The 14,143-nt window shown below is 32.6% G+C and overlaps 1 protein-coding gene across 5 annotated transcripts in view; it reads right to left on the bottom strand.

The window, feature by feature from the left end:
* Window positions 1-14,143, bottom strand: part of HECTD1 (HECT domain E3 ubiquitin protein ligase 1) — a 91,042-nt gene that overhangs the window by 22,973 nt on the left and 53,926 nt on the right. For 3 of the 5 annotated variants that reach the window (XM_082618582.1, XM_082618580.1, XM_082618581.1), the window contains 11 exons: window positions 13,562-13,696; window positions 12,855-13,001; window positions 11,477-11,571; window positions 9,811-9,916; window positions 8,005-8,139; window positions 7,306-7,445; window positions 6,687-7,010; window positions 5,559-5,725; window positions 5,288-5,464; window positions 1,195-2,031; window positions 283-504 (listed from right to left, as the gene is read on the bottom strand). In XM_082618582.1, the coding sequence (XP_082474708.1) occupies window positions 283-504; window positions 1,195-2,031; window positions 5,288-5,464; window positions 5,559-5,725; window positions 6,687-7,010; window positions 7,306-7,445; window positions 8,005-8,139; window positions 9,811-9,916; window positions 11,477-11,571; window positions 12,855-13,001; window positions 13,562-13,696 (2,485 nt within the window). The remainder of the gene's footprint in view (window positions 1-282; window positions 505-1,194; window positions 2,032-5,287; window positions 5,465-5,558; window positions 5,726-6,686; window positions 7,011-7,305; window positions 7,446-8,004; window positions 8,140-9,810; window positions 9,917-11,476; window positions 11,572-12,854; window positions 13,002-13,561; window positions 13,697-14,143) is intronic. The other 2 variants (XM_082618584.1, XM_082618583.1) reach the window with 1 other exon arrangement.

Here is a 14,143-nt window from a genome sequence, read left to right on the forward strand (position 1 = left end):
ATCAAATATCTCTGTTATTATGGTTCTTCTAATAAAACTTCACTAGTGACAAAAGGCAAAAAAAGGATGACACACAAAAAGTTCCTAGACGTCTATTTACAATCAGATAATTTCTTAACAGTCCTGCATATCACTGTGAGTTTTTTCATCATATATGAAGCTGCCACATTTGTAAGAAGAGAGAATTATCCTTTTCTAATCAAAGGTTAAAAATAACCAAGGAGAAAAATGTAATAAAAGTGTCGCTATATAAATATCTAAATATTGTAAACTGTAACTTACCATATAAGGAATATTCTGCTTCCTGACCTGTATCACTCTCACTGGAGGTTGATGTGAGGCTGGTGGTCAAAGTATTACTTAATGACTGACCAACTGATAAAGCTGTTGTTGCTGTGGCTACATTGCTGCTGCTAGTGACACTGGATGTTGACATAGTCACTGTTGATGTAGTACCAGGTGTGGTCAAATTAGGGAAACTCTGAGCACCCATAAGAGGAGAAGCTAAACATAAAAATGAAGCAAATTAGTACAAAAAGGGAGGATTATATAAACCTTAGAAAAACTACGTTGTATATTTAGGAAAAAGAATGAGGTCATGAAACACCAATTATTAAAAGGCTGAAAAGCAACAACTTTGGGAACCCAACTGAAATCCAACTAAAAATTCTTACTTTTATAGCATTATTATTTTTCAAAATGTTAAGCCTAGCTTTATAAATAAGTGAAACAGGCAATGAAATAACTCCCAATGTTATTTTCCAAGGGAATTACTTTGATCCATTGGTAGCTTTAATTAGAATTAAAAACTTTCAGAAGCTAATATCAATTCAGGACCTAAGTAAAAGCTATGCCAGTATTACGCTCTGATTTCAATTGACTTTGATGATATTTAATAGTCATCTATTTCCCCTTGCAACCGTACTTAACAATTTATCACAGAGGAGTGAAAAACAGCAGTGTGTTATTATTTAGAAAAAGAGGCTCTTTATCACACCTGATCAGAATTCTTAAAATATCACAATTCTATAGAACTTAACCTCATATTCCTGAAGTGCTAAATTTGACACAGTTGTATCTAACATGGTTAATGATCTAGTTAAAGACTGAAGCCAGAATCCACTTGAACAGATCCTACTTTGCACCCCTCAGAGTGGAAAAAGCATTGGGTTCCATAAGGAAAAGCTCACTTACTTGCTGTGCTCATCACATTCCTCCCCAAAGTATTAGTGTTGTTATCACTGCTGCTTCGGCTTAGATTCATGTTGTTCGTGGCATTAGTCCGTGCTATGTTTGCCACTCTCCTTACAAAACTCTCCAAGCTAGATGTTTCTCTTGAGGACAGGTTAGGAACACTTGCACTAGAGCTCATAGGGGCCCCAGCAGCTAACAAAGAACTCACTGACAGTCTGTTACTTGCTGAAGAGCTAAGGGGCCGTTGTGAAGCTGCTTCTTTATTAGTTAACTCAGATACTGAACTAACATCAGGAGAACTAACACTAACAATTCCCATGGATATTGCACTAGACTCCCCAGGAGCACGAACAGAACTATCAGGGCCTAACTTTCTTTCAGCATTTTCACTTCCCATTTCCGTTGTTAAGGTGCTGGTACTTGCACTGGAAGATGACCCTACTTCTGTTTGAGGGACGTTTTCAGCAGATGAAAGAACAACAATTGGTTCATGGACATCAGCTCCTGAAACTATACTGTGTTCCATTACAATTTCTGATCTCCGTTCCGTTTTGGTCGAACCCAAGCTGATGTCGCTGCTACTGGCCACGCTACACACAGAACTGCTGCTTCCTTTTCTACTTGAGGAGCCTGCAGCAGCAGATGTCTTGTCTGGACAGTTGTTTTTCACCAAGCTGCTCCATGATTGCGTTGTGCCTGAAACAGTGGATGAAACAGGTTTGGGTGATGCCACTGTATCAGGGTCGTACCCTGGTGCAAGCTTGAGGTCAAATTTTCCTTCTGCGCCCATACGGTAAGAGTTTGAGCCACCAGCATCCCAGGTGACATCAATCCAGCCTGGAAAGGGACAGGAGTTTGTGAGACCCAGCAGAAAGCAGATAGGAGCGTGTCAGACAGTAGCTCCACAATATGGGATCAGCTTTTCATCAGTGCTGCACTTCTCTGAATTTCTAGTCATCTAAGGTCTGCTAACTAAAATGAAATCCTTCCTTCTATTTCTCTTATTTCTGAACTGTTTGTTCTGGTGATACTTAATGTAAGGGTCATGTTTACATCTATTGGGGTATCTTTTAAGGGGAAGAACTGTTAAAAATTGTAAAAAGACTGATAAAAATGGTAAAATACTACAACTTCAGCAAGTATAGATGAAATCTAAGTAAAAGCTTTTTCAGTTGCTAAATATGATTATGTGGTCAAATGTTATTTATAGAAAAAAGTGCTGGCTTAACCATTAATTTCTAAGTTTGGGCTAAATCCTATAATTGACAGACAAAATATTCATATATCACTGTAGAAATTCTAGGTCACTATAGTTCAAATAACACTAAGTTAGCATTTCGGTTGTGTTCTCAAAGTTCAGTGGTTATTTGGTTCTCTTATGATTAAGTTTAATAAATTTGAATAAGCGCAGAAAATTCTAAAACCAAAATTTTAAAAGTATGCTAGGCTCTTTTATTAGATAGAACCTATATGATAAAGCTAATAACATTAAAAGAACTAATGAGAATAACAATATTAAATCTATGTTTACTTATGCTTGGAAAATGATACTTATTCTTTTTTAAAAATGGTAATTAACTTCCAAAAGCAAAACAAATTGCCTATTAGAAAGAAAATTAATAGAAATTTTACAATCTTATTTTAGTGCTATAAGCTAACTACTTCAGAGGAAAAAAAACACATAAAAATATTTATTTTTGTAAAGTGTTAAGTCTTTATAAAGTTTAAATAAAAGTACTTTACCCATACACACACATACTCCCGTGCATGCGCACACGCATGCACACACATGCCAAGTTCATATAAGTTTACGATGAGGCTCAGAGGGGTTTAAGTAATACTGAATTACCTGTGGGCATTATCTGCAATACAAGTTGTTTGAGAGGAAACTGACTGCCCAAAATCTACATAATCTAGTTTAGATGACATTTCAGTTGCCTCAATTTATTCTGTATGCTGAAATAACCTCTGAAGAACCAACATTTAACTATCTCTTCTGCAACATGGAAAAGCGTGAGAAAAGGAAAAATTCAAAAACATATCCCAATCCCAAATAAAAATTACATTTGTATTGTATTAACTGGTCCCAAAATATACTGATAACTTATTTCATAGTACTTATCAAAATCTGTAACTGTAAATTTATCTGTTTTACCCAGAAAGCATGGGGTCATACTTTTTTGTTGACCATTGTATATGTGAAGTCTAATGAAGTACCTTTACATAGTAGGCACTCATATTTGTGGAATAAATTAAAAAATGGATATTCCTACCAATACAAAGATTCTTTAGAAAGGAAAAGAGATTTAATTGATATAGCATAGAAAAATAACTCAAAACTGTAAACCATTCATATTATGCTTGAGAATGTGTTTAAACTGATCACTCAGAAAGGGTACATACACACTATCCATAAGTGTAAAGATACAAAACTCTGAACTCCTCTTATACTCAAAAGATAGATAAAAAGATAGAATTAGTAATAACTAGCCATTATTAGAAATGGTTAGCTTAAGTATTTGAAAGCTAAGAACCCTCTATGGCATAAGGGTTTTAAGGCATGACTTCGCTACATTTGTCAAATCAGTAAAATAAGCCTTTCTTACATGCTAAATTCTGAAATTAAGATTCCAGTTGCTTCACTTGACTCCCGCCCAAGAAAAATACACTGTATTCACATATCTCTAACTAGTTCACACGCTTAGAAGTCAAATAATTTAGGGGGAATAGACTGTTAACTAAGTATCATTAAGATGGCTAAAAACAAGAACATTGGAAATTTCTGAGTTGAATGGGACTATTATTATTCAGCTATTTTTTTTTATGAATTTTGGCAGCTACGTACATGCTCACTCACTATAAACCTGCTATTATGACAGTGATCTGCAATTAGGGTATGACTATACAGAAATGCATTTAGTAATGTAATTTAAGGAACAGAATCTTAAGCGTAATAAAACCAAAAGTAGTTTAAGTAAATAAATGCCTTTATCACATAGTTAAGATATCAAATGTTAGTCATTCTCCTAAGCATTGTCACTTTTATTATGTCTCTTTCAATATTTGGTGTAAGTTGAGAATATGAACATTTTACTCTTCTTTTTTTTTTTAATGCTAGGCAAAATTCATAAGAACCCACTACTGGTTAGGCAAATTATCCACTAATAAGTGAGTCTTCTAAGTTATAAAAAAAAAAAACTAGCCACTATAGTTGCTTCTGGGAGTTAAAAGCAATTTAAGTGGGTATGGACTTCCTCAAAATCTACAGATCAAAAGTTAAAAATGAACTTGATTTTCAACAATAACCCTTACCCCAAGGAAAAACTGGTAGACTGAGAAACACTGTGAAATATCTTATAATTAACTAATAAATGAAAAGGCTACAATTTTTGTTCTATGCTTTACTGAAAAATATTTAACTATAAATGTTAATGCTTTTTCTTCTATGTGATTCATAACTGAACAAAAAATTCTGCCCTGATTCTTGTCAAGCCAACAAGATAAAGAAAAGCATAAGGGCCTCCCTGGTGGCGCAGTGGTTGAGAGTCCGCCTGCCGATGCAGGGGATACAGGTTCGTGCCCCGGTCTGGGAGGATCCCATATGCCGCGGAGCGGCTGGGCCCGTGAGCCATGGCCGCTGAGCCTGCGCGTCCGGAGCCTGTGCTCCGCAACGGGAGAGGCCACAACAGTGAGAGGCCCGCGTACAGCAAAAAAAAAAAAAAAAAAAAAAAAAAAAAAAAAAAAAAAAGCATAAGAAATTAAGATAAAAATCAATGGAAACTTATGAATAATAAACTAAAAAACCCACAAAAACAGCAGAAAATGTGTCTTTAGGGTATTCACCTTATACTAGCTTATTAATTACTTCAATATTAGCAATAAGTTTTGATTCAAAACCTAAGAATTAAAAATTTTTCCTATTTCTAAATAAATGATTTTTCCCATTTTAAACATAAAACCAATAAATCAGTTCTTCTACTTAGTCCTGGAACATTTATTCAATTTATAAATTACCTCAAAGTAACAAAAGAAGAATATTTTGTTATTTAAAAATACTCGATTTCTACACTACAAATGCTAAGCACCTACTCACCATTATGCAGTTCTCCTGTGACGGTGCCTTCTCCCTGTGGGCTGCCATCCTGATCCCGCCATTTCCAGTCAAGGCCTCTGATCACACGAGCCCCTGGAACCATGTACTTCAGTACCTGGGAGCGTACTAGACGTCTCTGTCTTCTAAGGTTAGCTTCTGCTTCCTTAGCTGCTTTTCCTGTAAGGTAGAAATTAGAGAAATATAAACAAAGTCGCTTTTTATAAATATAATTGTGTTAGTAAGTTAGAAAAACCTACTCTCATCTCTTTACCTAGCTGATCTTCACATACTCCATTTACAGTGCCATAAAGTTCAAATCCAGATAGTGAGAGATAATGGGTTTGGCCACTAGCATTCTTCCCCATCTGTTTAATTCTCACATGTCGCCACCCTTGTTTCTCATCCTTCGGTGGATCAAGAGGCCAGGTGGCTGTTGACCTGTGAATGTGTTAGGGAAAATATTATGTAATGTTTTAAACATATGAAAAAGATGTTTAAGGTGGTGAAGATTTTGTTACATAATAGAAAAGTATATGAAAAGTAAACTAACTTTCATGTTCAGTCAACAGTTTGTTACACAAGAATCAAGAAATCAAAGGAGAAAAATAGCAGTAAAGAAAATAAATTAAAAATGAAATGTGTAAATGTATATTATTAATTTGACTCATAACACTAAATGACTTATGAATAATAAAATCCAAAGAAATAAGACCAGAAATTTTATGAATAACAATGTTTTTATGATGAAAAACATTTTTAAATTTTTGCAAAATTTTAAATGATATACTAAAATATTAACTTTAAAGCTTGAAAATATTACCTATTAATCCTGTTAAGAAGCTCCTTCCATACTACATCGCATACAGAAAAGTAATTTAACTCTACACTCTACTCCTCAAAATGTGCCACAATGTACAATTAAACTTTATTAGAACTAAATTTTTTAGAAATATAATGCTGACTTTTTGTCCTTAAAAAATATATATATGACCAATATATAAAATTTAGGAAAACAGATACATAAAATAAGAAAAATCAATAGTCACTGTTAATTTGTCAAACATTCACATATACTATGTGAATAAATGGAGAGTTTAGTCAAAGTTTACTCCATTTTTTTTTTGGTTTTTATCAGTGTGCTACATATACACACATACAGCTATATATCAAATTCTTTTTAAATAAGTAAGCTCAGCTTCTACTAATGTTTAAAGCATTTGATGGTTTTGACAAAGTCAGTATTTCAAAGTTTTAATACCTAAATTACAGTATCAAGTGATATTTTTAGAAAGAAAATCTTGTTTCAGTATCTTACAAAAAAGAGAGCTCTAGGAGGATACAGTTATAAAAATAAAGCTCTTTACTGAGTTTTCCAATTTACAAAGACTCCTCAACTAACCCTGGTTCATTGAGACTGCAGTCATCAACATGGGTATACAAAGAAGTCCAGTTCTGTCCATCTTTGGATACCTGGAAAACCCAATTTCTCAGTGCAGACCTTCCATAACCACGAGCATGACGAAGTGTATATGCTGATGGCACCACCCAGAGACCCAGATCTATGGCAAACCAGGCATTCTTATCATCATTGCTATGACAATTTAAAGCTGAATTGTCACGACTTAATATGTCTTCTAAGCGGCCATAAGGTAGATTTCTTCCTTCTGATGATGTTACTACTACAAGTCCATAAGCAGCTGGATTAACCCATTCATATGCAGTTCTACACAAAAACAAAGAAAATACTCTTAAGCAGTGTTAACAGTTAACACCATTAAAATAACTGCATTTGCTCAGACTAGCTTTTTTCTACATAAAATTATATTAATTAAGAAAAATTCTACATTTAACAATTTAGGTATTTTTTTCTTCATAAAAAGTAATTTGGATGGTCTTAAATTTAGCCTAAAAGACGAAATTCCTAAAACTGCAGGATACTCAGAGTGGTTAATTTTATTCTACTACCTAGAATTCTTTTCCAGGTGAATGTTTTCAACCTACATTAAATAATGACTTACTTGGCATTTGTCCCAATCCAGTAAATGATTCCATTTTCATCAAAATCATGCTGGTGCCGAAATATAAAATTTTGGCCTTCTCTTAATTTTCGAACAAAAACAAATGAAGATCGGTCAAAATCATACCACTGCTTTGCTACCTAACCAAAGAAAATATGGAAGACACCTTAATTATGATATTTTGAAATGCACAGCCCATTTGGTTCCCATCCCTTTAACGTGAATTATTTTATAATCAATATTCATTTAAGAATATTTGAAAAAGAAAAAAAAAACCCAGAAAATTCCATAATCATAGCACCCCACTATTAATATCAGAGAGTATTTCTTTAGTCTATTATTTCAATAGATAGAATAAAACAGTTTTGATCAAACTTTACAAAAACATTTTTCTCTTATCAGTCTGTATATATTATGATAGCTATATAATATTCAAATTAATAGAAGTAATTACCAACTCGATATTCCTTTATTGATTAGCATTAAGGTTTTGTTCACTATTTGAGTATTACAAATAACTATAATAGACATCTTTATGAAGAAACCGTTTAGAGTGTATAAAGATTATTTTCTAAAATGGAATTACTAGGTCAAACTCTATTACTGTAACTCTGGAAAAATACTTCCCAAACCACTTTTCTAAAGGCCTAAACCACAGCAAAGAATGCTTATTTCACCATTCGCTTGCCAGAAACTCACCATTTTTAAGAGATACTGTTCTAGAGATTCAACTGTAGCTAAGGGTTCCATCTTCAACATCCTGCCAGTCCTGTCTATCAATGCAGTTTCACCAGGTGCACGTTCCAACCGAAATCTTAATCTTCTTGTAAGTATCTACACAGAAATGATCAAAATGCTTCAGAAAATATTCTGCTTTTTTCTTAAAATTTTGAAAATGAAAAATGTTACATAACACAGCAATTGAGATTTATAAAGTATAACCATAAAGGAAGGATCAATGTCTGTTTTCTATTAAATATTTTTTTAGAGGTCCACTGAATAATATTTTCAAGAAACAAAGTTTACTTAGAATTTCTAAACAACTTCAAACATACATGGTTTAAATAAAATTATTATGAAACACTTAACAGAACTATTACAACCCCTAACTGATAACTTGCAATTTTCCAAGTAAGTTATAAAAAGTAGCTAATTAACTTATGCTTTTAAAGCTAGAATATATTAAATGACCTACGGCTAATAAACTTAAAAAAAATACAAGATAGATAGCTTCCAATCCAATATGCTTTGGTAAATAAAACAAGTATGTGCTTCATTTCTGTATAAATCTTAACTAATTGCTATAGACACATAATTAAATATTTACATGTACATTTGGAAAGCATTTCAGAATGCGAAATTACCAGGGGGCACATTCCCAGCCTTCCTATCTTTGTATCTTGCACAGTCTCCTAAAATGAAATACGTATAATAAAAGATGTTGGTGCTCCTAGGACTGTAAAAGTATAAGCAGGGGAATTTCCAGTCTTTGAGACCTATTTCTACCTCATTCATCTATCAAGGATAAACCTTTAAAAGGATAGACCAAAAAATCCCCTTGGTCCTCTATATTATTGTCTGAAGTAAAGCACAAAGTAGACCTCTACATCTTGCTTAATATATATTACATCATGTCAGATATACTAATTATACTGTAACTCTATGAACAAGCTTTCTAGTCTGGGAGTCTAGTTGGCTTTGGGTTCTTGGAGGTATGGTAAGTTTTTTGCCTTGAGTAGGCACTGTTATTGCAAATAGTTTTAGTCACTTATTAAAGGCCATATTTAAAAGAAACTATTTGATACAGTGGAATGCAGGATAGATCAAATAAAGGCAAGATTCAAGGCCAAAGAACATGCTAGAAAATACTAAAGTAACCTACAGATGATATGATAAAGATCTGGTTTGGAATATTAGCAGTAAGAATTATTTGTTTTTTCTGTTAATATCTGGATACTAGCTGCTAACAAAAGAATAATTTAATGAATTAATAAGAATGTCAACCAAGTGACATTCAGGAAGAAAACAGGTTTTTTTAATAAAACCATGTGATAATGACAGATTTCAAAAATCGATAGAAATAGCTAAGGAAGGCCATCTGGTTCTAAACAATGACAGACAGAAAGCAAGAAAAAAAAACTGTGCCTAAAATATTTTCATATTTTCTCATATGTTGAGATACACACAGAGGCGAAGGGACTTAACTCATAATTCTAGAACAGAAGGACTCTCTTTTCTGCTTTCCTACTGATAAGGTGTCTTTCGCCAAATATGACCTACCAAATATGATTTAAAACCTAAAATAAACATTAAAATACCAATACATTTAAGAGTCATTAAAAAGAACAATCAAATGTCATCAAAGGTTAAAGTCTTTAATGATTAAGCACAATCCTTCTTTAATAAAATATAAAAGTTTTTTGGTTTTGTTTTTTTAAAGAAAACTATCTAAGCCTGCTCCTAAATGCATTCAGCAATAATAGCAACTGCATTTTCCATGGTTACCTGGAGGTTATAAGTGGATCCTGGTGTATCATACAAATGGAGAGGTAGACGTTCAATAGATTCTAGTACAGCTATTAACTTTCGGATTAATGCAACAGCTGGTCGACTAGGAAAAAAAATAATTGTTAAGAGCTTTTATATAAGTTCATGCTAAAGTTCATAAAGAAACTGTAATAACCAACCTCATATAGACACCCTACTTTCTTTATTAATGCAAAGAGAAGTTTAATTTTGTATTAGACTACATGAGTAAGCAAAAATAATCTTATAACTCAATTTCTTCACTTAATAAAATATTTCATTTTTCTTATGAAATGTTCATCAACTGCATTCAAGATAATGTATAATTTAACATGTAATTTATTTTTTAAAGTTTAAACAATTTTATTATATAATATCTGATACATATAAAAGAATATATAAAGCAGCAAAGTTTTGAAAATGACAGTATTGTTGGCAAGGCAACACTGGTATAATATTTCTGGAAAATAACATGACAATTTATATCAAAAACCTTTAAAACATCAGTAACTCAGTAATACAATTTAAAGGAATTTATGTAAAAAGATGTTTCCACCAAGACACTTACATTTTAGTATTAGGAATAATTTGCAAACAGCCAATATGTTTAATAGACTGTTTCAATAAATTATTATACATCCATATAATGTAATATGCACTCATTTAAAATGGTATTTAAAATTAATGGAATTAATTAAATTTCGTTTATTATTTTAAAAATTCAATCACATTCAAAAGTAATAAAATAGTAAAATGCACCTTCATCAACTCATGACCCAGCTTCAACAATTACCTACTAATAGCCAATTGATTTCTATCTATATCCCCACCCATTTCTCTCCTTCCTATATATTTCAAAGAAAATGCCAGGGGACTTCCCTGGTGGCACAGTGGTTAAGAATCTGCCTGCCAACGCAAGGGACATGGGTTCAAGTCCTGGTCTGGGAAGATCCCATGTGCCACAGAGCAACTAAGCATGTGCTCCACATCTACTGAGCCTGTGCTCTAGAGTCCACGAGCCACAACTACTGAAGCCCACGCACCTAGAGCCCACGCTCCGCAATAAGAGAAGCCACTGCAATGAGAAGCCTGTGCACCACAATGAAGAGTAGCCCCCACTCACTGCAACTACAGAAAGCCCACAAGCAGCAACAAAGACCCAACGCAGCCAAAAATAAAAATAAAAAAATAAATATATATATAAAAAATTTTAAAAAAAAAGAAAATGCCAAATAACATAGCATTTCACCCAGAAATACTCTGGGTATGTACCCCTACAAAAGAATTCTTAAAAAATAAAATCATATCATTGCCACACCTAAAAGGTAAGGAAAAATTACTACTTAATATCAACTAATATTTAATCAGTGTTCAAATTTCCACTTGTATCTTAAAGATTATCTAATTTAAAATAAGTGGTCAGTTGCATTCACAGCAGACATGTAATCTTCCTTTTACTCCATTAGATTAAAAAATACTTTAAAAATCTTTCCTTTTTTTATCTATTTATAATATAAGCTAGTTTTGTACTGAATAAAAAAGTTCCTACTTTGTGTATAAACACTATACTAGGCTCTATTTTAAAGGAAAGCTATCAACTTGAAAACACTGCAAACATCAAATTAAAAGAAATTTGGGGATTTACCTTTCATCATCTTCATTTTCACTAAAGGCTGTTTTAAAAACATTTATTCTTTCTACCAGTTGACTACAATCTTGCTTCACATCTAAATCCATGCTCTAAAAAAAAAGGAAAAAAAAAGTTTTAGGGCTGTTACTGAAATTTATCAAAAGCACATTCTGCAAGATGAATATTAATATATTACAAAATTATCAATACAATATAAGTGAAATCATTATTTTCTTTCAATTAAAATTCTTTTCATTATGACTAGTAGAACATGGCTAATATCTTCAGTGTTACAATGAAGTGGCAATTATACTCCTTTTCTCAAAGTATGCAAGGTAATTGCAGATTATTTATGAACATTTTGCATTTTAACAGTACTATTTACATTAATTAGTATTAGAAAAAATACGACTGGTATATCAAAACAATGATTTCATAGATACCACTAAGTGATGCTATATCAATATAATTTTAATAAATGAGAATAAATGCAAATAGTAAAAATAATGAAGGAAATGAGACACTGCAGTTAAAGTACAATGATTAAGATCAAGAAATTAAAATGGCAAATAGAACTAAAATGGGGAGAAAACCTTCACTTTTTATAATTTATTCTGTTAGAATTTGTTAAAATAAGTGTGTGTGTGGGTGTATATATATACACACCTTTCATTAAAATAAAGGAAAAAATTTTATCACAATAAAGAGACAGTAACAGTCTAAATTGAAGGGAAATATAAGGTTATTAGCAAGTACTTGTCAAATATTCACATAAACTTCCTAAATTGCCAATGCTCATAAATTAATTTTACGCAAATATTTTAGGTATTTAAAAAGGCCTATAGGGGCTTCCCTAGTGGCGCAGTGGTTGAGAGTCCGCCTGCCAATGCAGGGGACACGGGTTCGTGCCCCGGTCTGGGAAGATCCCACATGCCGCGGAGCGGCTGGGCCCGTGAGCCATGGCCACCGAGCCTGCGCGTCTGGAGCCTGTGCTCCGCAATGGGAGAGGCCACAACAGTGAGAGGCCCGCGTACCACAAAAAAAAAAAAAAAAGGCCTATAGACTAACTCTATCTTATGTTAAGTTATGAGGAAATCACAGCAGTGAATAATGTTAAGTCTTAGGCTACTACAAGCAAGTGTTTTGTTCAAACAAATCTTGAACAAATTATAATCAGGTAACCAAAAAAATCTAAATAAACTCAATTATTTAATTCAACTGGCTCAAACTAATGATAAAACTTGAAAGGCTGGAAAAATTATAAATGTTAACATTCGCTACTCAGTTTTTAATACATCTTGACAAAAACAAAGTAAATCTCACTCTGTCAAAGTGTAGTGAAAAATATTTTTTTTAACTATATACCTCATTCTGTACTACTTCATAAACTTACATTATTTAAAACAGTAAGAAGCGCTTGCACCAAGCCACTACTGCACATTTCATATGGTGAAATTGTGTTTTCATCCTTCAAAAGTACAATTAGATTTTCTAAAGCTGTCTTCATTAAATCTCTCCAAGTGTTCTCACTCTCAATACACTAAAAGAAACAAAATTTTTTAAAATTAAAGACAATCAAAAAAACAAACAGGTCTTAACATACTTAATTTATCAGAGCCACCAATTACCATGAAAATAAATTAGATACTAAATTAGATTAAGAAATTCAAATTATTAATGCAAATTATCTCTACCAGGCCTGGTAAACTCTTTTGTAAAGGGCCGACTGTAAATATTTTAGGCTTTACAGGCCACATCACATATCTTGGTCACACCTATTTAAGTCTGTCATTGTGGCCACTAAAGCAGTCACGGACAATATGTAAATAAATGAGCATGGCTGTGAGCAATAAAACTACTATGGACACTGACTATACACATGCATATAATTTTCAGGTATCATGAAATATTATTCTTACTTTTGATTTGTGTTCAACCATTTAGAAATGTAAAAACCCTTCTTACCTCACAAAACCATACAAAATTTAGCCCATGGGTGATAATTTGCTGACCCCCTAATCAATACCCAGAATATAAAGGATAAAGGGAAAAAACTAAACCAAGATCATGGTGTGTCATAAAATCTAGAGGCTAACATACTTGTCTATTTGTATGAAGTTCCCAAGATGACTCTAACTGAGTTGCTATGTTTCTGAGTGTTACCACTACTCCACGAGGCATGCTTTCAACAGCTTTAAAGTGGTCATCATATAAATCTCGAGCCATAGTGCGTACCTACCAAAATAAAAATAGTAAATATGAATTTTTACTACAATTAATAATTTTACCAAATCTTCCTTTTAAATATATACATGCAACCTCTAGAATTAAGACGTTTGTGCCAGTATCAAGTTCCAAAAAATGTTACTACTTCTATTCATATACATCAAGAAGTTCTCATGGTTGAAAAACTACTCTAGCAGATTTTAGCAATGTCAAATCGAAGGACTTATAATTTTAATTTTTAAACTTTGTATTCATAAACCAAATAGGAGCTTATTTAAATCAAATTAAACCTATAAAAAGGTAGCTCTGCTATTTTTAATAAAAGTAACCTGTTTTATGGTGAACCAATTAGAAAATACAAATAAGCAAAAAACAAAAAATAAAGAAAGAAAATTAAGCCATCTATAATTCCATCAACTGAAGTTGAACCTTTTAACATTCTGGGGTGTACTTTAG

The sequence above is a fragment of the Mesoplodon mirus genome, assembly GCF_964341445.2.
Source record: "Mesoplodon mirus genome assembly, chromosome: 4".
Lineage (NCBI taxonomy): Eukaryota > Metazoa > Chordata > Mammalia > Artiodactyla > Ziphiidae > Mesoplodon > Mesoplodon mirus.